At 43.6% G+C, this 20,223-nt stretch overlaps 1 protein-coding gene across 1 annotated transcript in view; it reads left to right on the top strand.

Annotated features, from left to right (window-relative positions):
* The window catches only part of LOC124789066, a 93,065-nt gene that overhangs the window by 52,018 nt on the left and 20,824 nt on the right, over positions 1–20,223 (top strand). Inside the window, exons 5-6 of the mRNA XM_047256361.1 lie at positions 12,753–12,965; positions 14,661–14,783. Of these exons, the coding sequence (XP_047112317.1) occupies positions 12,753–12,965; positions 14,661–14,783 (336 nt within the window). The remainder of the gene's footprint in view (positions 1–12,752; positions 12,966–14,660; positions 14,784–20,223) is intronic.

The following is a 20,223-nucleotide window of genomic DNA, read 5'->3' as shown; positions in this document are numbered from 1 at the left end:
CAGTTACATCAAATAGCTGATACCTATCTCCTATTTCTTGCTTAAAATCTATATGCTCTGCTATTACCAGTTTAATATCTACGTGACCTCATTTATATTTATAATATAACAACTATTCTCTAATTGCCACAAGAATGCAGGCATTCAAATTGTCGGTCATTGAATGTAATATGTGTGAGTAGTTGTTACTGAGGTGTGTTAGTAATTCTGCTCTTTAGAGATAATGGGTACAAGTCCAATCGTCACAATTTCAACTTAAAATCATTTTTCTAATATACACAGACTGCTTCACCTGTGAATGAAGGACGTCAGTCATGTTCCAGCCCACGGCTGATTTGGCATTGTAAAAAAGGTGGAATGTTCATTTAATATTGTCCAAATCAACAGTGGACTGGAGTATGTCTGGTGCCCTTGTTCCACAAATGAACCAATGTATGGGAATTACAAATAAAGTGTGAAGTAGAAATTGGGCAGTTGTGCTTGTGCCCGTTTGTCTCTGAGAATTGACTTCTTTCAAATTTACAGGGGTTCTCTATTTCTTGTTTTGTTAGAGATGTGTTTGTTGAAAAGTGAACACAAAAGTACAAAACCCAACTTCCAAACATAGACAAGATGGCATAATTTATAGAGAAGTCATTTTTCTAGTTTGTATTGTATTTGTTGAAACACAGTTGTCTGTTTTAAACGTGATTAAAATGGTTGAGGTTTTACGAGATGATACATTTAGGTAGTTCGAGGGCTGCTCCAATGCCTCTAATCTATCCATTGAATATACCCAGTGTACAAAATTATCATAACTTTTCTCTTTTTATACATACATATACTGAGTACTCATGAGGTTTTAATTATCACCTTGAGATAATCAAGCTGTGGCTATGAGGCTCTGTGACATTGTTAATCTTTTTATACTATTCACCCTTCTGTGTGTGACTTTTTCTCAACAATGGATGACATGGCAGAGGTTTGATTGCAGAAGTCTTCATTTTGGCTGTTCAGGAAAATGTTCCGTCTTAAAAATCAGGTTGTCATTATGGAAATGCCTGCCACACAATGGCTCCTCACCAAAGGGAAACAGAGAAGTCAGTGGTTGCCGTGACAGGGGAGTATGGTGGAGCTATGAATTTGATAGCCCAATTAAGCAGCATATGTGATTGTGTCCTGTGTTCTGGAGCAGAAAACACCTCCTCGGGCAGCATCCTGTCACACTTCATGCTGAGAAACTCTTGTGACCTCATCAGGAGATTTTGGTAATATGCTGCTCTTATGGCTTGCCCCCTACATACCTAATCTGTTGGCACCACTCCATGGCAGTCCCAAAAAGCCTGATGATGGTTGAGTCTTTACTTTTTTGGATGTTAATGAATCTGTATGTTTTCATTTCTTGCTTTGCTGCTTTGTCATGGCATCATATACAGCCAGCACTCATTCAAGGTGATAATATGGTTAAAGAAGTAATCTGGATTGGTCTGATGCAGCTACAATACATCCTGTGTTGCCTTGGTTTGATGGGCTTCCCAAGTGGTTGGGAGCAGTTGTGGGACCCAGCGGGCAGCATCAATATTCTTTTTCAAAATGTTATGCTAAATGTAGAAAACTGATCCGTGACTCATTTACACTTTTTTCACTATGTTGGTCTTTAAGCACCAGGTTCTCCACATCTCGTGCTATTCCTAGTTCTTCAAAGAGAGTTGGTGTGACATTTCATTCATCATCATTCAGACTTGTTTGTCCAGACTGGAGAACATCTTTGGCGCTAACCACTTTATCATATGACAACTCATTATTGCTACACACTTTCATCAACTTAGCAGGATTGTTGCAGCATTGTTTCCCTTCAAATGCAGAAATAAAATTATTATGCAGTACTCCACGTTATCAATGGTCTGGATTATTTTCTTTTGGCTCCTCCAGCTGTATGCTGTTGCACTGTTGGACAAGGATTCCTGTGTCTACCAGTACTGCAGACACGTGCCTACAAACAAAAGTTATCTACATAGCTTCATTTTTATGAGGAGATAATAAAAATTTTAGAACTATTCCTTGTAGATACATGTATATTTACATATTAGTGAAAGGTGGTGTTGTGGAGATATGGATCCTTTGTGTTGAACGTTGCACGACCTGCTATGCATTTCCCACACAGCTAGCCACTTTGTTATGTAGAGTTTATGATCACTTGCACTGGCGATGGTGCAGAGGCCAGTGGAACATTTTCCCAGCACATTTCGGACATGTAAATTATCGGTGTCTGCCTGATCCAATCATAAGTTATCCATGATATTTCAGCAAAAGGACTTGTTACCATCTTCAGGTCATTCCCGATTGCTGCTTCTCTGAAGGGCCTGGTGTCCTATACCCTCCCAATTCACCCTGACTGCAGCCGCTGCAGTGAAGGGTGGCGGTGCTGGACAGTGAACTATAGCCCCCAGTCTCCATGTTATTGCCACTGGGTATGAACCTGACTGTAAGGGAACACTTTGCTTTTTCTTGGATCAGTGCAAGATTCCACAGCTGACTTTGTCTTTGTTAAGTAGACCATATTTGATACGAATTTCAGTGGCTTCTTTAATTGTGCCATACAGGAGGAGGAAGATTGCCTTGATCTATTGGATTTTTTGTAATGTTCACTATGGCTAGTCTTTATTTTGTGTTCAAACTTGATGTTTCCATAGTCTGACGTAACTCAGTGTGGCGTCTATGTTCATGGCATCTCTCTTCTATCTTGCATACAGTTTCCCTAACTTATGCCTTGCTGCATTGGCATAGGATTTTGTAGATGCCTGGTTTTCAAAAGTGTAGATCATCCTTTACTAAACTTAATAGTGTCAAGGTCATAGGGGGTTGGCAAAATAAACATTTGATATTGTGTCGCAGCAACATTCTGCTGACTTTTCTGGAGGTATTGTTGAAAAACTGGATGCATGCTTGTGATTTGCACTCCTCATTTTCTTTTTGCTGTTGCCTATGTAGAATGTGTCTAAACACACTCCTTCTCCGCATGTTGGTGTACCTATTCCTTCAGAATGTTGTCTTTAGGTGGTTCGTCTCAGTTGGAAGGCTGTCCTGATTGCGGATGCACTGTGCGCTGTGAGCAAATGTGCATACAACACCTTCACACTGGAAGTTGTGGTGACTACTGGAGATGTGTAGATATAGATCTGTGTCCATAGATTTTCTGTACACACTGTGTCACAGTTTGCCATTTGGTTTGTGGTTCATTAGGACCTCAAGAAATGGGAGGACACTGTATAGTGAAGCAAGTTGAGTTGCTGAAGAAATTCATCTAAGCTTTCACATCCATATGGCACTGTGATGGGAGCAGAGTGATGGACGAGGTTACAGCCAGCGTAAATAGGATGCTGACCCAAACTGAGTCTCTGTCACAGAACCATCTGAAGATGGTAATAAGTCAGTTTGCTGTAATATCGTGGAGACCTTACAACATGACCCAGGCAGACACCTGAGGTAGTTGGAAGTAGAAAACTCACCATAAGCATGTGCAAAACAGTCCAGGGAGTGATCTGAATTTAAAACATAAAGACAAGCAGGATAAATTGGTCTGTCAGTGGTGTGTACTGAAGGCTTTATAGAACAGTGAGGAATTGGAGGGCCAAGTGCAGGGCCACGGTATTTATTGGTACTGTCATGTCAGTGGGCTGGCACATGGGTCATGCTTGCTTTGGCAGCGCCTTCCTTGGAAACAAGCTGCAGTTGTGCTGCAAAGTGTATCTCTGACTTTTGCTCCAAATCAGTATTCATGTTGGGTACTGAATCAGCCTACCATTGTTAAGAGAATGTCATCTGGAAAAAAGTGACAGGTTATGGTCAGTAATATCAGAGACTGCACTGTGAAGTCTCTCCTTCCAGTAGCTGAGATGGGATTAACTCTTTATTGGCCTGTTGCAGGGATGCCGGACGCATGTGTTAGTGATACTACATTAAACTGTGACTGTGATGATCATGCAGTACTCCCATACAGTTCTCAAACCGTTATTTAATTATGTTTCTTGTGATGCTTTCATAAGGGAGATCCATCTAGAGACTTCAGACAAGAAACTGCTTCAAATATACACCAAGACTCAGCGTTCTCTGCTTCAGCGTTGTTCATTAGGGTTCAAGGAATCTTCTGTCTGGTGTAGTTCTGCAATTGGTGATGAAGTCTCTTTGCACTTGCATTGATGTCACAACAGTGGCTTCTGTGCCCCAATGCTGCCCATAGCCCTACAAATACCTCATATAGAGGATGCTTAAAACTAAAGAGAGACAAATACCTTCAATACATAAGTGAAACAGGAGTTCACAGAATAACATCATATAGCATGAATCAAAACCAGAAAGAATGCTATAAATCTACATGCTTACTGATTTCATATTATATTTTTATGGTAAATCCCTAATTACACAGTCCAGCGACCACCTGTCAAAAGCCTGCAAGATATACTGGAAGAATGTCAGTGATGTTCTGGAAGGTACTGCCAGGGATGTGAAGCCATGCTGACTCCAGTGCCATGGCCAGTTGGGTGTGCTGGGTTTCTTGATTGAGGAACCAAGGTGCAAGGAGCCCTATTGAGGTGTCCCACAATTGGGTTTAAATCCAGGGAGCTGGGTGGCCAGGGGAGTGCAGTAAACTCACCGCGGTGCTCTTCAAACCACACACGTACACTGTGAGCTGTGTGATTTGTTGCATTATCCTGTTGGTGCTGAAGAAACACAAACGGCATGTAGGGGTGGACATGGTCCCCAAGTATAGATCCACTCACATGTCGATTCATTGTATCTTTCAGAATGACAAGATCAGTCAGGGAATGCCACAAAAACATTTCCCAGACCATAACGCTCCCTCCTCCAGGCTGGAACCTTCTGACGATTGTTGCAGATGTTTGCTTTCAAATGTTTTACGCTGTACATGCCAATGGCCATCTTTCTGATGGAGCATAAAACATAATTCATATGAAAAGGCCACCTGTCTCCACTCAGTGGAGATCCAGCTATGGTATTGATGTGGAAATTCCAGCCTTCTTCACTGGTGAACAGCAGTCAGCATGGGTACATGAACCAGGTGCTTGCTGCAGAGGCCCATAAGCAGCAACATTCACTGAACGGTCTTTGAGGAGACGCTCTTAATAGCCTCTTGCTTTACCTGAGCACTCAGTTGCTCAACAGTTGCACGTGTGTTTGCCTGTACACATCTCTGCAGCCATTGTTCACCCCTGTCATCTATGGCACAGGGTGCACAACAGTTACCTCAGCACAGGTTTTGGATAGACTATTTTGCCTTGCACAGTAGACTTTAAGCATCGTGACACACAGATAGTTTACAAGCCTTGTCATTTTGGAAATGCTTCCACTCTTGGCCTGAAAATCAATGACCAAGCCCATTTGGATGTCGGATAAATCACTCTGTTTCCATGTAGGCATTGCTCATATTAATGTTACTGGACAATGTAAGAGTTACCTTGACAGTATGATAGCCATTGCTGTGATAGGTGCAGTGCTCCTGAAAATTTTATACAATGGTCCTCCTAAATTGTAAGTTAGTATCTTAAGATGTTCAAAAGTGCCAATATTGGCTACGTTTCTAATTTTTAAATTCATTGTTTTACTACCTGAAATTGATTTATTAATTTATTTGCTCCTTTCATTATAAACAGTGTGATGCAAATAATTCCTGTACTTGAAGGCAATAAAAATGAATAGTAAATGATAATTGTGGTTTGCGATTATGTATAGTTAAAACCTCATTAGCACTTAAAAGGTCATTTATTATAGACCACAGTATTATGTAGTATTTCCCAACTCACAGTATTAATTTGGGATAGTGTTTACATCCTTTTTCTGGTGCCGTACACCACGGAATTTGAATTCCCCGCCAGACGTCATCGACATCGAAGACCCCTAGAGGTCTCTGCACCATTGCACCGTAAACTGTGGCGGCGAACGCGTCCTGGCCCGTATTTAGTGTGAGGGCGCCACAGTGGAACACGTGGTTCCAGCAACCAATAGCGGTGCCCCCTGATAGAGTATTTAAGCATCTGCCTCTCGCTCAGCCAGCGAGTCTAATCGTTGCGTGAGTCTCGACACATCGCCTCGACAACAGACAGCGTGTTTATCGTTCTTTGTTTTCATTACTAGTGGACGCCTTGGATTCGTTTGGTTGTCTCTGCCACTCCGTTGCTTCTTGCGTGTTGTCGTCGTTGTTGTTTCGTGTCCATCCTTTCTGTTCGTTTGTTTGTTCATGGGCCGCTCTCCGTTTGGTCCCACCATGCTTTGCGTTCACAACAGGTTACAACACTTTTCTTCAAAGTACTTGGCAAATTTGGCATTAGCTCACCTGTGTCATTGAGAGGAGATGTGGTGATTACCGTATTTATTGAAATTTAAGCCACCTTGAAAGCAAGACACACCCCAGAGACAAAGACTCGAGGGGGAGGGGGGAATTCTCTCTTTCCAAGCCAAACACAAAATAAATATAAATAAAAAGTATTGCTCATCATATTGTGGATAAGGTATAAAGTGACCCTGCCTCTCTGGGATTTGTAGGGAGTAGGACTAATCTACAGTAATTCGTATGGAATTAAATTTAGCCTGTTGGACACTTAAAATTACTCTTACATCACAAACAAAGATTGACAGCAGTGAGAATCCATGATATCTATCTAAATATTCTGAGGAGAACTTGGGCAGATGGGGCCACTAAGACTTTTACAGACTACACCGCAGCTTGTGTTTGAGCCTGACGTCAATCTTTACATATCATATGAATGTCATCTGAAGTATTTTTTCTTACATTGAAATATGGTATTTTCATCCAAGAAAGTTACATTTTGGTTTTACAGAATATCACCCTTGATTTAAACGATATAAATTTTGTGAAGAGCAATCTGTGTATTAAAGTCACTGATTTTTATTGTCTCTAGTAAAGGTGATTTGTATCATCCACGATAAAGATTAGACAGGGTACCTTATTAGATTATTTTCTTAACATTCTAAACAATATAATTTGTCCACACAGGATCATTTCCAGCACAAGTGATCCATACAAAGTGCGAACTGTAAGTATTGTCAACAGTGTTGGCAAATAGTTGTCATGCAGCATCTCCTATGTCTGTCAGTGTCTTTTGACAGGCAACTTAGGGCACGGCCATGTAGAATACAGGTGGCCATGATTAGGATCTACATGCAGGCGGGCTGTGAATGGTGACACCACAGGCAGGTCTTGCTGCACTGCATACCTGAACACAGTTGGGATTTTTCATGACCATATGGTCAGTGAAATACTAGTATAAAGCCTCCTAAGGACACCCAATCTCTTTCACCATCTAGGGGCCACAGGAAAAAGAACCTCACAGAGACTTGATGTAGACCAAAGAGACCTGTGCTACAGCAAAACCCCCAGTAATGTGGCAAACAAAATACAAATGTACAACACATAATAGAAAAAAAGATGTAAATAATTACAACATTAACACGCACAGAAGAAACACATATCATGTCTTCTCATTAATGATAGCTTAGGCTCACCAACTGACTGAATACCATTGCATATCCACAAAGAAAATGAATTGTAAATGAAGATGAAAGTACAAACCAGAAATTTTATTGAACTACCATAATGTATACATACTGTTTTTAGTCATTACTCAGATGATTCTAAGTCATCATCCTTGATTCCTTGTTTCCAATCTCTCTGTAGAGAGTGTCATCCTCTGTGCCATCAAGCGCATTTAAAACACAGCGTTTTTTTTTTAAATACGTGATGGACAGTTTTATTCAGTCTACATTTCCAATATTGGTAAGTCCACTCACTTGAGACAAGGTTACATGCTGAACACATCCTGTAGGCATTAATAGCCTATCTTATTTTGTTAACCATTGCATATACATATTTTTAAGTTTGTCTTTAAATGGTTTGTTGAAACAAACATACAATGGATTAGAATTGATGTCATCCCTCCTCGAATTACATCCAATCCCATTCTGCCTTCTACTACTTTTCTCTTTACAGCCAGTGTATAATGACTTGAATAAATCCAGTAAGAGCAAGTTTGGCAAACCTAACAAGATACCAGGACAGTGTTGCCATACCAATTTAAATGCAATGTCCTGTGTGAACCATTCACTTTAATTAGCAAGTAAAATAATGCTTTTTGGAAGGATCTCTGATGTAGGTAACTTCTTGCCATCAAATGCAATGAATGGTGGCAGCTCACGGCCTATAGCTGTACAAGCAAATATGACAGAGATGCTCTGCTTTTCACCTCTTGCAGATAGTACCTCACATCTTTGTTTCCTTTTTATTTGATCATATAGTTTGTTGGCATACCAAAATACAATGGTGTTTGGTCCACTTTACCCATTTTACCAAGAAGATAACTATGTTTGGCGTGCTGTCAGATTATGAAATGCTGAAATTCAGTGAGTTTTTCCTCATAGTTTTCTGGCAGCTTGTGTGCATTTGAAGCGTGTCTATGAAGAGAAAATTTCCAACGTAACTTCATGAGCTGTAACTTGGATAATATCTACACTCACGGATGAGCACTTCTGTCACTGCTCCCTGACAAAATTATTCAGCATAACTTGTAACGTATAACAGTGGCCAAGTTTTGCTCCAAAAAAAAATTTTTCTGTTGCTGGAACAAGTTAAAAGTTGTTCCTTTTGTTGTCTCCACTAGCTCATGTTACTCTCGTTTAGCCCTTATTGCTGACCTGCAGCACAATTTTATGTTTCTTCAGTGAGAGAAATCACTTCTCTTTTCATCTTCACAGTGCAGTGGGCATGCTTCATCTTGGTAGACTAAAACCTGGCCCTTCACAAAAGTACTAAAATAGACAGAAACAAAGGGTGAAATCCTAATGTACTGTCTGCAAACATTGTAGCAGGCACTGCTCTCTTTGACCAAGGAGTCAGTGGAAGAAACACAAATGAAGTTAGGGGAAGGGGTAGGGTGCACTGGGAAAGTTTCACACATTATGTGCAGCATAGGTAACATATGATTTGTATTGATCATGTCCTGTGGTAGAAATTTCTCATTGAAGTAAAAAAAAAGTTTCATAAAAGCTAATTAATAAAGATGCTCATGTTCAGATGTAGAACTTATTTGTACTCATGACTATGTACAAAAATCTCGAAATAACTATAAAGTCAGTAATGAACTTAAATAAGTTTTTATTTCCTTCAGTAATTATATTTTGAAGCTATAGAATCTCATATTGAGTAATACTCTCTTGTCCTCTCCCTCTTTCCTCCTATTCCCATCCTTTCCCACACCATATTTCCCCCTACCCAACTTTTCCCCATATTACCTTCAGCACCCTTCCCCCCTTGATCCCACTCTCCCTGGGTCCTTCCCCCCTCAGCCTGTCACCCTCTCAGCCCCTTCCCACCTCTTGCACCTTCTCATGGCTTGCATCTTCCCCATCCATTGCCCAATCCCACCCCTTGGCCCATTGCCCGCTCTCACCCCTTCCCACCCTTTTCCCCCTTTCACACCCTCGCTCCTTTCCGGCCCTCACCCCCATTCCCGCCCTCGCCACCTTTCCCACCCTCACCCCCTTTCCCACCCTCACCCCCTTTCCCACCCTCATCCCCATTCCCGCCTTCACCACCTTTCCCACCCTCGCCCTCTTTCCCACCATCACCAGTTGTCAACCGTTTGCCCTCTAGCCACTTTCCCCACATTGTCACCCTTCTATCCCCTCGCCAGCCCTCTGCGCCCTCGCCAGCCCTCTGCACCCTCGCCAGCTCTCTGCGCCCTCACCAGCCCTCTGCCCTCACCAAACCTCTGCTCTCACAACCATCTGCCCCCTCCCAACATTCGGAATCCATCACCCTCTCTGCCCCACCCCCCTCTGCTCTGTCCCCCATATGCCTCGCCCCCGTCTGCCCTGTCCCCCATATGCCTTGTCCCCCTCTACCCTGTCCCCCCTCTGCCCCCTGTTCCTCTCCCACCATACCCCCTTGTCCCACCTCTGCCCCTTGCCCCCCCCCCCCCCCAGTGGACCGTTGTCACATCCCTGCCCCTCGCCACCCCTGCCGCCTCGCCACTTTCCTTGTCGCCTCACTGCCCTCCAGCTTCTTACTACCCCCTGTCCCGTTGCCCCCTTGCAGCTCCCTGCCCTCACTGTCCCTCACTGCCCTCTGCCGTTTGACACACCCTGCCCCCTTGTGAGCCCCCTACCCCCTCGGCTTCCTTATGCTCCCTGCCTCCCAAATCCCTTTCCCCCGTCTCACCCACTCATCCCCTTCCCCCGTGAGTGTTTCACCCCTCATCCTGTCACCCCAGCCCCTTCCCCCATGTCTCCTATCCCCCAGTCTCCTTTACCTCTTGTTCTCCTTTCCCCTGTGGCACCCTGGTTCCACTTTCTCCCTGGCCCCTTATTCCCCCTGGTCCCATTTTCCCTCTTGGCCCCCCTTCCTCCCCTGGCCGCCTTTCCCCCCTGGCTGCAATTTACCACCTGGCCACAATTTCCCCCTTGGCCCCCTTCCCCCCCTCTCTCATTTACCCCGTGGCCTGCGGCCCCACTTTCTCATGGGGTCAACTTTTCCTCCTGGAGACCTTTCTCCAGCCCCCCCCGCCTCCCCCTGATCTATTCCCTCTGGCCTCCCGGACCCACTTTTCCATGTGGCCCCCCCTTTCCACCTGGCGCCTCTTTCCGCCTGGCCCCCCTTTCCTCCTGCCCCCCCCCCTTTCCGCCTGGCCCCCCCTTTCCGCCTGGCCCCCCCTTTCCGCCTGGCCCCCCCTTTCCGCCTGGCCCCCCCTTTCCGCCTGGCCCCCCCTTTTCCGCCTGGCCCCCCCTTTTCCGCCTGCCCCCCCCCCTTTTCCGCCTGCCCCCCCCCCTTTTCCGCCTGCCCCCCCCCTTTTCCGCCTGGCCCCCCCTTTTCCGCCTGGCCCCCCCTTTTCCGCCTGGCCCCCCCTTTTCCGCCTGGCCCCCCCTTTTCCGCCTGGCCCCCCCTTTTCCGCCTGGCCCCCCCTTTTCCGCCTGGCCCCCCCTTTTCCGCCTGGCCCCCCCTTTTCCGCCTGGCCCCCCCTTTTCCGCCTGGCCCCCCCTTTTCCGCCTGGCCCCCCCTTTTCCGCCTGGCCCCCCCTTTTCCGCCTGGCCCCCCCTTTTCCGCCTGGCCCCCCCTTTTCCGCCTGGCCCCCCCTTTTCCGCCTGGCCCCCCCTTTTCCGCCTGGCCCCCCCTTTTCCGCCTGGCCCCCCTCCTTTCCGCCTGCCCCCCCTTTTCCGCCTGCCCCCCCCCCTTTTCCGCCTGCCCCCCCCCCTTTTCCGCCTGGCCCCCCCCTTTCCGCCGGCCCCCCCCTTTCCGCCTGGCCCCCCCTTTCCGCCTGGCCCCCCTTTCCGCCTGCCCCCCCCCTTTCCGCCTGCCTCCCTTTCCACCTGGCCCCCCCTTTCCAGCTGCCCCCCCTTTCCACCTGCCCCCCTTGCCAGCTGCCCCCTCTTTCCACCTGGCCCCCCTCCCCCCTGCACCCCCTTTCCTGACCCACCTCCACCCTGACCATTCTTTCACCCTGGAAGTTCTTTCCTCCTACCGCCTTTGCTCCCTTGGCCCTATCCACCTGTCCCCTTAATCTGCTGCTCTCCCTCGTGGTCACCTCTCCATCCCTTTGTTCCCTTTCCCACACTCTGTTCCCTTTCTCCCTTCTTTCCACCCCTTGGTTCACTTTCTCCCTGTGTCTACCCTTCCCCCCCTTAACTCCCTTCCCCCCTTAATTCCCTTCTCCCCTTAACTCCATTCCCCCCTTAACACCCTTCCCCCCTTAACTCCCTTCCCCCCTTAACTCCCTTCCCCCCTTAACTCCCTTCCCCCCTTAACTCCCTTCCCCCCTTAACTCCCTTCCCCCCTTAACTCCCTTCCCCCCTTAACTCCCTTCCCCCCTTAACTCCCTTCCCCCCTTAACTCCCTTCCCCCCTAAACTCCCTTCCCCCCTAAACTCCCTTCCCCCCTAAACTCCCTTCCCCCCTTAGCTACCTTTTCCCCTTAGCTACCTTTTCCCCTTAGCTACCTTTTCCCCTTAGCTACCTTTTCCCCTTAGCTACCTTTTCCCCTTAGCTACCTTTTCCCCTTAGCTACCTTTTCCCCTTAGCTACCTTTTCCCCTTAGCTACCTTTTCCCCTTAGCTACCTTTTCCCCTTGTCACCCCTTCCTCCCTTGTTTCCCCTTTCCCCCCCTATGGCTCCCCTTTCCCCCCCTATGGCTCCCCTTTCCCCCCCTATGGCTCCCCTTTCCCCCCCTATGGCTCCCTTTCTCCCCATCGGCTCTCTTTCTACCTCTTGGCTCTTTTTCTACCTCTTGGCTCTCTTTCTACCTCTTGGCTCCCTTTCTCCCCATGGCCTCCTCCCACATCGGCATGATTTTTTCCCACTTGGTGCACCTTCCCCCTCGTGATACCTTTCCCCTCCTTTGGGTACCCTTCCCCCCCTTGGGTCATCATCTTTTCTTTTGTGCACCTTTCTTCCCTTGATGCCCCTTTTTTTTTTTGGCACCCCCCCCCCCCCCCTCTGAGAGTTCCTGATATTATGTAAATATTTCATTTTCAGATTTCTTTCACTTAGAACTAGTTTTGTATTTGGTTTCCTCAATTAAGTTCCATCTAGTTAGAATATTTCATCATTTTGTGAAGATTTTGTATTTTAATTGGTAAAAATATGCGTAATGCATTTAATCATTTGGCTTTTCCAATTTCAAAATTTTATTTTGAGTGCCAGATTTCTTCGAATGTATTGAATCCTTAAGGTTCTTTATTTTGTTACAGTTATTCACCATTCTTCAACAGTTGCTTTAAAGAGGTTCCAGCAGAAACACGAGTACAAAGCATAAAGATTCTCCTATATGCAGAATGCCTTATACGTTTTGTCTCTTTGACATACAAGGATCTAAGAGCGAAGAATGTAAGTGTGTGCCCTCAGTCAGAAAGTATCAGTACCCGGATACTTAATAACTTCACAGTTGCTTCCGACAGTGGAAGGTTAGTTAATCACTCTGCAATGTCTTTTCTGTATTGAATCTTTTCTGAACTTTGTTTTTTTAAGACTTGATTCAGTATATTTTGGTGTTTGTGGTCTTTATAGAGATTCTTTATCACTGTCTATTAGTCTCTCAGTTTCTCTAAGCTCGTGACTATTTTTCAATCCATGTCTTTGCCGTATTTCCATGTAAAAAAGGTGCGAGAGAAAAAGTTTTGTTCTGTGGGCTACTTTAATTAATATATGAAGCACACAAGACACTAGTTTTGCGGATGACATTACTTCTGAGTCTTTATCTTTGCATGTAGCCCAGGCTTTCTTTTCTGCTTATTTATGTAAGATACTTAACACCAACGCTATAGTATAGGTCTGTTATGGTCATGTTATGTGACTTTTAGCTATATTACACAACAAGAATTTTCATTCTTGTAACTCTTTTACTTTGTTTGAAATTTTTAATATTGTTTATTTTTCTTTCTCAGTTGCACATCATTTTACGGTATGGCAAGTGTGATAAAAATTAGTCATACTGTAAATGATGTGGAACTGAGACAGAAAAAAAGTATTTTTTTCAAATGTAGCAAACACTGTTGCTGAATTATCTCGTGATGAATGTGTCAGCAATAGTCTTTTGCATGGGTTTGTTACTGAAGCTAACATGTTTCAGCTGACTCAGAATCATCAAGACATAAATGTTTTATGCCATTGTTTAAATCAGATGATGGCAACTGTTTCTTCTTTCTGTGGCTAAATATGGGTATTCTTTATTTTCATTGCCTGTATCTGTTCAAAACTTGACTGTAGTGTTTGCCACTACAAACCAATAACAGTAAAACTTGAAAACTATCAAATGTCTTAGTAGATGTGTGACAAACTTGAGATACAAATAGAATAACTACTGGAAGAGACTTCATTAGTTAGATTTGATTTCTTAGAAGTAATAACCATGAAAAGTTGCCAGTGTGTTTATAAATTTGACTTCTAAAAATGGGCTGTTGTTTTCTTGGGGCAGAGAAGTTGCTATCTGTGAAAAGTCATGATTGTGTAAAGAACATAAATTACTCATTTTGTACAATCACTTGTATTTCCCTATCTTTGAAATGGATGCCAGCAGTTGCCTCTAAGATTTAACACTTTGAGGGACCATGCCAGGTGCAACTCTTTAGGACTAATTGATCATGAACTAATGCTGGAGTAAATACTCTCTTGCCAACCTTAATACTGGAAAACATGTAGCACTGAAGATATGCTTAAGCCTTCATTATTGGATTCTGTAACCAATAGTCAGGCTTCACTTAGTGCTAATTTGAGAGTATTTTTGGATCCACATACCAAGAAAATTCACATTTTATGTAACACATCTTCAAGCAGCACTGAAGTACAACAGCCAGCGTGGATGAAACCAGGAATAATTTTCATCAAGGTTATGTTATTCATAATATGAAAAGTATTAAATGTTACCAGTGCTGCCATACAGGTATGCTAAACCTACATGAAAGGAATATGCAGTGACAACTGAAAATTAGTGCCAGACTGGGACTTGAATTGGAATTTCCTGCCTGTTGCAAGTAGCTGCCTTGGCCATTAGGCTATCTCAGCATTCCTCCAGGATTGGCTCAAACATTCGTTGTCACTGAAGTTTCCTCTTATAGCTTCCAGACACTTGTGCTTAGAATACCTTTTTTTACTCATTTCAGGACAAGGCCACTGCATGTGAGAGATAAGGCAATTTGTCATGTCATAGTACTTGGATTATTGGCCAATAAATTCAAGTTGAATGTTGAACCTTTGCTTGCATCTATCAAGATTGGAGCAACTAGGTATGATTTCTAGACTTCCTTTTCTCTATCTGTAGATTGTGGTACTTAAGGTATTGTCAAATGCTGATAATCATCTGACAGAAAGAAGATTGTGGATGAAAAGGTAAGTGGGTAAAAAGAGCAGTCTGATTTTCTGTAACTGGAGCAAATATTTGGAAAAGAAAGAAAAAAAATTACAGGTGGCTTATCTACAACCAACCTGGTTTGCAGGAATGGAAGGTGGTCGTCGTGGTGGTGGTGGTGGTGATGAATCCACATACAGTAAAAATTGTTTGACATGAACACAGTTATCACAAAAGATTGTGCAGTAGGCAGGAAGGAATCCACGTCAAACAGTGGTGCAATTGCAATCACATTAAACGGAACTGCAAGTCATGCAGTCTCACATTCCACAATGGAATCACAACTGCTTGGTGATGTTCTCTCTGCCCTACGACCCATTGTGTTCTGTTGAAACCCGCCCAATAGCAGCACAGTTTGCGATGATGCCAAGGGCATAGTGACCTGACCAATGAGGAGTGGGGTCATGTACTCTCCTCGGATTAGAGCAGATTCTGTCCGAGTAATGATTCTGGACATACCCACACATGACAAGAGGTTGGAACATGTGGTGCACTCAGGAACATTGTCGAACATGATCATTTTGACGCTTTAGGTGTTATGCTGTAGGATGGCATAATGTTGCATAGGCATACTGGCCTCCTAATCTTTGAATGTGGTACACTTGTCAGTCTATGTTATTGTTACATCCTTCCCAATGGGCATCTTTTCAAGGGTGGATTTGGCCCAAATTTATTGTTATGGAAGACAGAGCATGACTGCATTGAACAGTGCAGTTGGAGGAGCTTTTAGAAAGAGAGAATATTCAGTGAATGGAATGGGAATACCTATTCCCCTGACATAAATACCATTGAGCATGTATGGCTTGTATAGTGAGGCTTATTGTAGTATGTCCACATGCACCAAAGACTATCCAGCAGTTGACAACTGTGCTGATTCAGGAATGGAACGCCCAACCATAAGAACTCCTTACCAATCTTGTGGCCAGCATGGGAGCACGTTGCAGAGCATGTATTGCTGTCCATAGTGAACACAAATGCTATTAGGAACCATGTCCTACCTTTTGTAATGTCCACGGCACCATTATAAATCACAGTGACTTCAGTGCAATTATTGTCATGGAATAAAGGTGTCATTGTAATTCCTTTTAGTTACCTTCTGTACAATACTGTAGAATGTCTTTCTATTATGGTTGAAATTTCATTGAGCTATGTTTCTTGGCATAACACTTTTTCTGCAAAAGGTACTTTCATTCTTCTGTTTTTCACACCAGGGTGTTTTCAGAAAACACTCCCTCTGAAATATATGTTCGGTGTTAACAAATTCATCTTTCTGAAAACAGTTCTCTTGCTAGCGCCAGTTTGAATTTTATACCATATTTATTTCATCAGTTATTTTATACCCACGTAGAAAACTGCATCTACTGCTTTTAATTTCCTGTTTTTACTTTAATTGATGTTTGTAGTACAGCATCCTCTCAAGATCTGCTAACCTAATCTTCCAAATCCTGTGTCATTTCAAATATAGCTGCAATGTCATTGATAAGTTCTTACTTCTTCTTCCTGAACTTAAATATGCTTTCAAAATTTTGCCTTTGTGTTCTGTGTTGCTTTCTCTACATATAGATCAGATTACATGAGGGATAGGCTACAATCCTGTCACACAATCTTCTCAACTACTGCCTCACCTTCGTCTTCCTTAACTCCTAAAACTGTTGTCTGGGTCCTTTACAAGCAGTAGATATCTGTATGCTCTCTGTATTTCATCCATGATACCTCCGGGATGTCAGTGAATGTTTCCCACTCATTATTGTCAAAAACTTTATCTAAAATCTCTAAATTCAGTGTATGTAGGTTAGCCTTTCTTCCACCTATCAATGGCATGTGTTCAGAAGATGATGTGTCCACCCCGATAGCTGAGTGGTCAGCATGACTGATTGCCGTCCTTCGGGCCCGGGTTCGATTCCCGGCTGGGTCGGGGATTTTCTCCACTCAGGGACTGGGTGTTGTGTTGTCTTCATCATTTCATCCCCACCCGGAGCGCAGGTCACCCAATGTGGTGTCGAATGTAATAAGACCTGCACCAAGGCGGCTGGACCTGCCCGTAATGGGCCTCCCGGCCAATTATGTAAACGCTCATTTCCATTTCAGAAGATGATGTGAATTTTTTTTTAAAGAACTTTATTTGTCCACATCAATGTTATCCGCTTCAAAGTAGTCTCCATTGAGCCAACACTTTTTCCAGTCCAGCTTTTAGCTCTCTCTGGTGGGTTTTTAATCTCATCTGTGCTTGTAGAACAATAGCTCTGTAAAATTTGCTTTATTTTTAGGAACAGATAAAAATCATATGAGTCTATGTCTGTATAAGGCCATTCTGCCTTACCAGGTAGCATTTGCAAAAGGATTGACTGCAATCTGCAGAAACACAGTGTGAAGTGTGCTTTCTGACCACTTTGTGGGAAGTGGGTATCCACTGTATCCCATGCAGTTGTGGCATGTCACACAATGGTCAGGCCAGCTAGCTTACAACAACCAAGCAAATCTGCTGTTGCAGGAAATTGTCTTAGTATTTATCACTGTGTGGAGAATAACAACACAGACTTCCTTCCATGCACTCCCAGCTATTGGGACAGTACTACTAAGGAAGCAGTTGAGATTAAATTAGCAAGTGACAGAGATGGAAGCTTTTGCTTAAATTCAGTTTGGGCTCCAGCTCTCTCCTGAGTCAAATTACAGAGGGACACAGTTAATGTTACTTGCTCACGCATAGGTATATAAGATTCACCATCAGTAAATCATGACGCTGATCATCCTAGGTGACGCTGACCACCGCTAGGTGTGCGGTGGCACTAGTTGTTTCCATTGTGTGTGTTGTCTTACCCCATATGCCATGTTATGGTAGTTGGTCAGTGTAGCCATCCCTACTGACAGTTTAAATTTCCTTTCACAATATTCTTCTCTTTTTCCGTTTGTGGTGTCTTATATCATTTCCATGGGAAAGGCCATGCAACACTGTTATGATCTCCAAAGTATGGAAGATAGCTGCATGAACAAAATACAAAAAATAAATATAGCTTAGATGAACTTTGTAAAAATAGTATACCAGCATGAGGAGTCTCTTTGTACAGAGTCAAGTGAGATAAGGCAGTACATGTGTGTGCAGCCTGAGGGGTGAGCAGGTGTGTAACTTGCTGATGGAGTGCACTATTCCATGCTGCCCACAGTTAAAGGTGCTTTGGAGGGGCCACCACAGAATATGCGAGCAGACTATTCCAAGAATGTTAACACTAATAAAGACATGAAAGAGACTGGTTGATTTTGGATGAAATTCTGGATTAAAAGGTATGGTTATGTGGTAATTGTGTAAGTTTATGGAAGGAAATATGGTATTTAAAGTAAAGTCACTGTCAAAAATAATTTACATAGCTAAAGATAGCTGAAACCCTTCTCTCTTTTAGTGAAGCACTCACACTTTAGAAAAAGTCACTGATCACACCAAGAAGTCGAGTTGGAGATGACTAGCAGGTCCAGCTCATAACTAGTATTAAAGGTGACCATAAATCTCATGTTAACACATTGTACATTCAGCCAGCTAAAGAGAAGGCAGCATTACACTTGGTGTCAAGTATGGTGAACCATAGCAGCACTACGGAAAATAATAAACACTGCATATGTTGACTGTTATGGCCAGGACAGAGAGCAATATGTGAATGAGAGCAGAAGAGGGGATTTTTGAGGAATTTAAATGGTTTTAAGGGGAAGATTTGAAGAGAGATGCCATTGTCAACTTATAGTAGTTATGAAATAACAAGATGCTAGCAAACCATAAACAGTGGCTTTTGCTTACCAAATAAGAAGAAGTCACTCGCAGAAGTGAGAGTTAAGGTGTTTTTGACGTGTAAAATTATGAAGAAGAGTGGTGGCTGCAAGTATTAGAAGGCTGTGCAGAAAGACAGCATGCTCAATTATGAGGGACATGGGTTGCTGACAACACTGCAACAACGTTGATGCTGTCCACGAGTCAAGCTTGGGTGTAGCGAACTGTTGCATGCTGACGCGAGAAGCTACGTATAATGCCGCTGCCTGCACCATGCCGTTCAACCTACAGATCCTGGATGTGGGTCATTTACACTGCAACATGGTTTCCTGTCACCACTCTGGGTGCGCAGTTTTCATACTGGCATTGCTTGGAATGGCACATCTTTGTGGAGCACAGTATTGTTTAAGAATGTATTTTGTGAAAGATGTCATAAAAGTATTTGAGTTGTTATTCAACTGGTGACTTAGTGTATGCCTATGATTAGGAGGAAAATGGCATCTGAAATTCCAGAGTGGTTCTGCATCTTTCGGGGAGAGGCTAGAAAGAGAGACAAAGACGCTAGGATGAGAGATAAGGAAGAGGCTAGAAAGAGGGATGAAAATCTGTCACAACACTTCCAAAGTATCATCGAAGAAATGAAAAGAAATAATGAAAAGGTAAAAACTGAGGTAAGTGAGGAAATCTTTATGTAAAAGTTTTAGTCTACATAAGAAGAGGTTACCAAAGTCATGGAGGAGCAAGGTATTTCTTAAGAAATACGTAGAGAGATTTCATCACAGTTCGACTTAAAAGAGGAGGCCACGACGTTTGGAACGCGGATTTACTGCGAACTTCGTCCACTCGTACTCCATGAAGGTACGTTTACACTGGGATACATGTATCGCGACATGTATGAGCGACATGTCGATTTGACATGTCGCGATACATCACCTCATACAAAAATTCACAGAACTTGTATGCGGACCCTCGAGCTCATACATGTCGCGTATACATTTTGTATATCGCTTTTTGGCCATATACGCGAAATTTATGAGCGACATTTGAACTCGCGCATGCGCAGTACTATCATTTCCTGTCGTCTTGTCGCCTGCCGCTTATTTTGACGATTAGCGCATGCGTAGTACCAGGCTCTTTGGCGGCTGTTTGAGTTTCGGAGGTGCCGACTATCGTTTCGACGTTAATGTATCTGCATAGAACATCAAAAAGTGCCATATGCAACATTATTCTTCGTGTTTGCGAGGCCATTGTGCAAGTTTTATTCCAAGAAGTGAAGGTAAAAGTTTTATATATATCAGAGTATGTAATACATTCTATAATTTTTTCATGCATCTGGCACGTATATCAATTTTTTGCTATTATTCCGGCAGCCTCACGTGATAATGTTGACAACGGATGCCGACAATTGTGTGTGAGACGTTGGCATTAGCAATTGCGCGACAATACAAATGTTTTGTAATGAAATCTTCGTTTCAAGAGGAATCCCCAGTGGTCAAAAAATGGAGTGTTACTGCCAACTGATCCTCTGGTGGAATCGCTTCCCGAAAGTTTGTGTTGGTTTTGG

Source organism: Schistocerca piceifrons, chromosome 1 (assembly GCF_021461385.2).
Source record: "Schistocerca piceifrons isolate TAMUIC-IGC-003096 chromosome 1, iqSchPice1.1, whole genome shotgun sequence".
Lineage (NCBI taxonomy): Eukaryota > Metazoa > Arthropoda > Insecta > Orthoptera > Acrididae > Schistocerca > Schistocerca piceifrons.
This window is presented reverse-complemented; position numbering and strand designations above follow the sequence as displayed.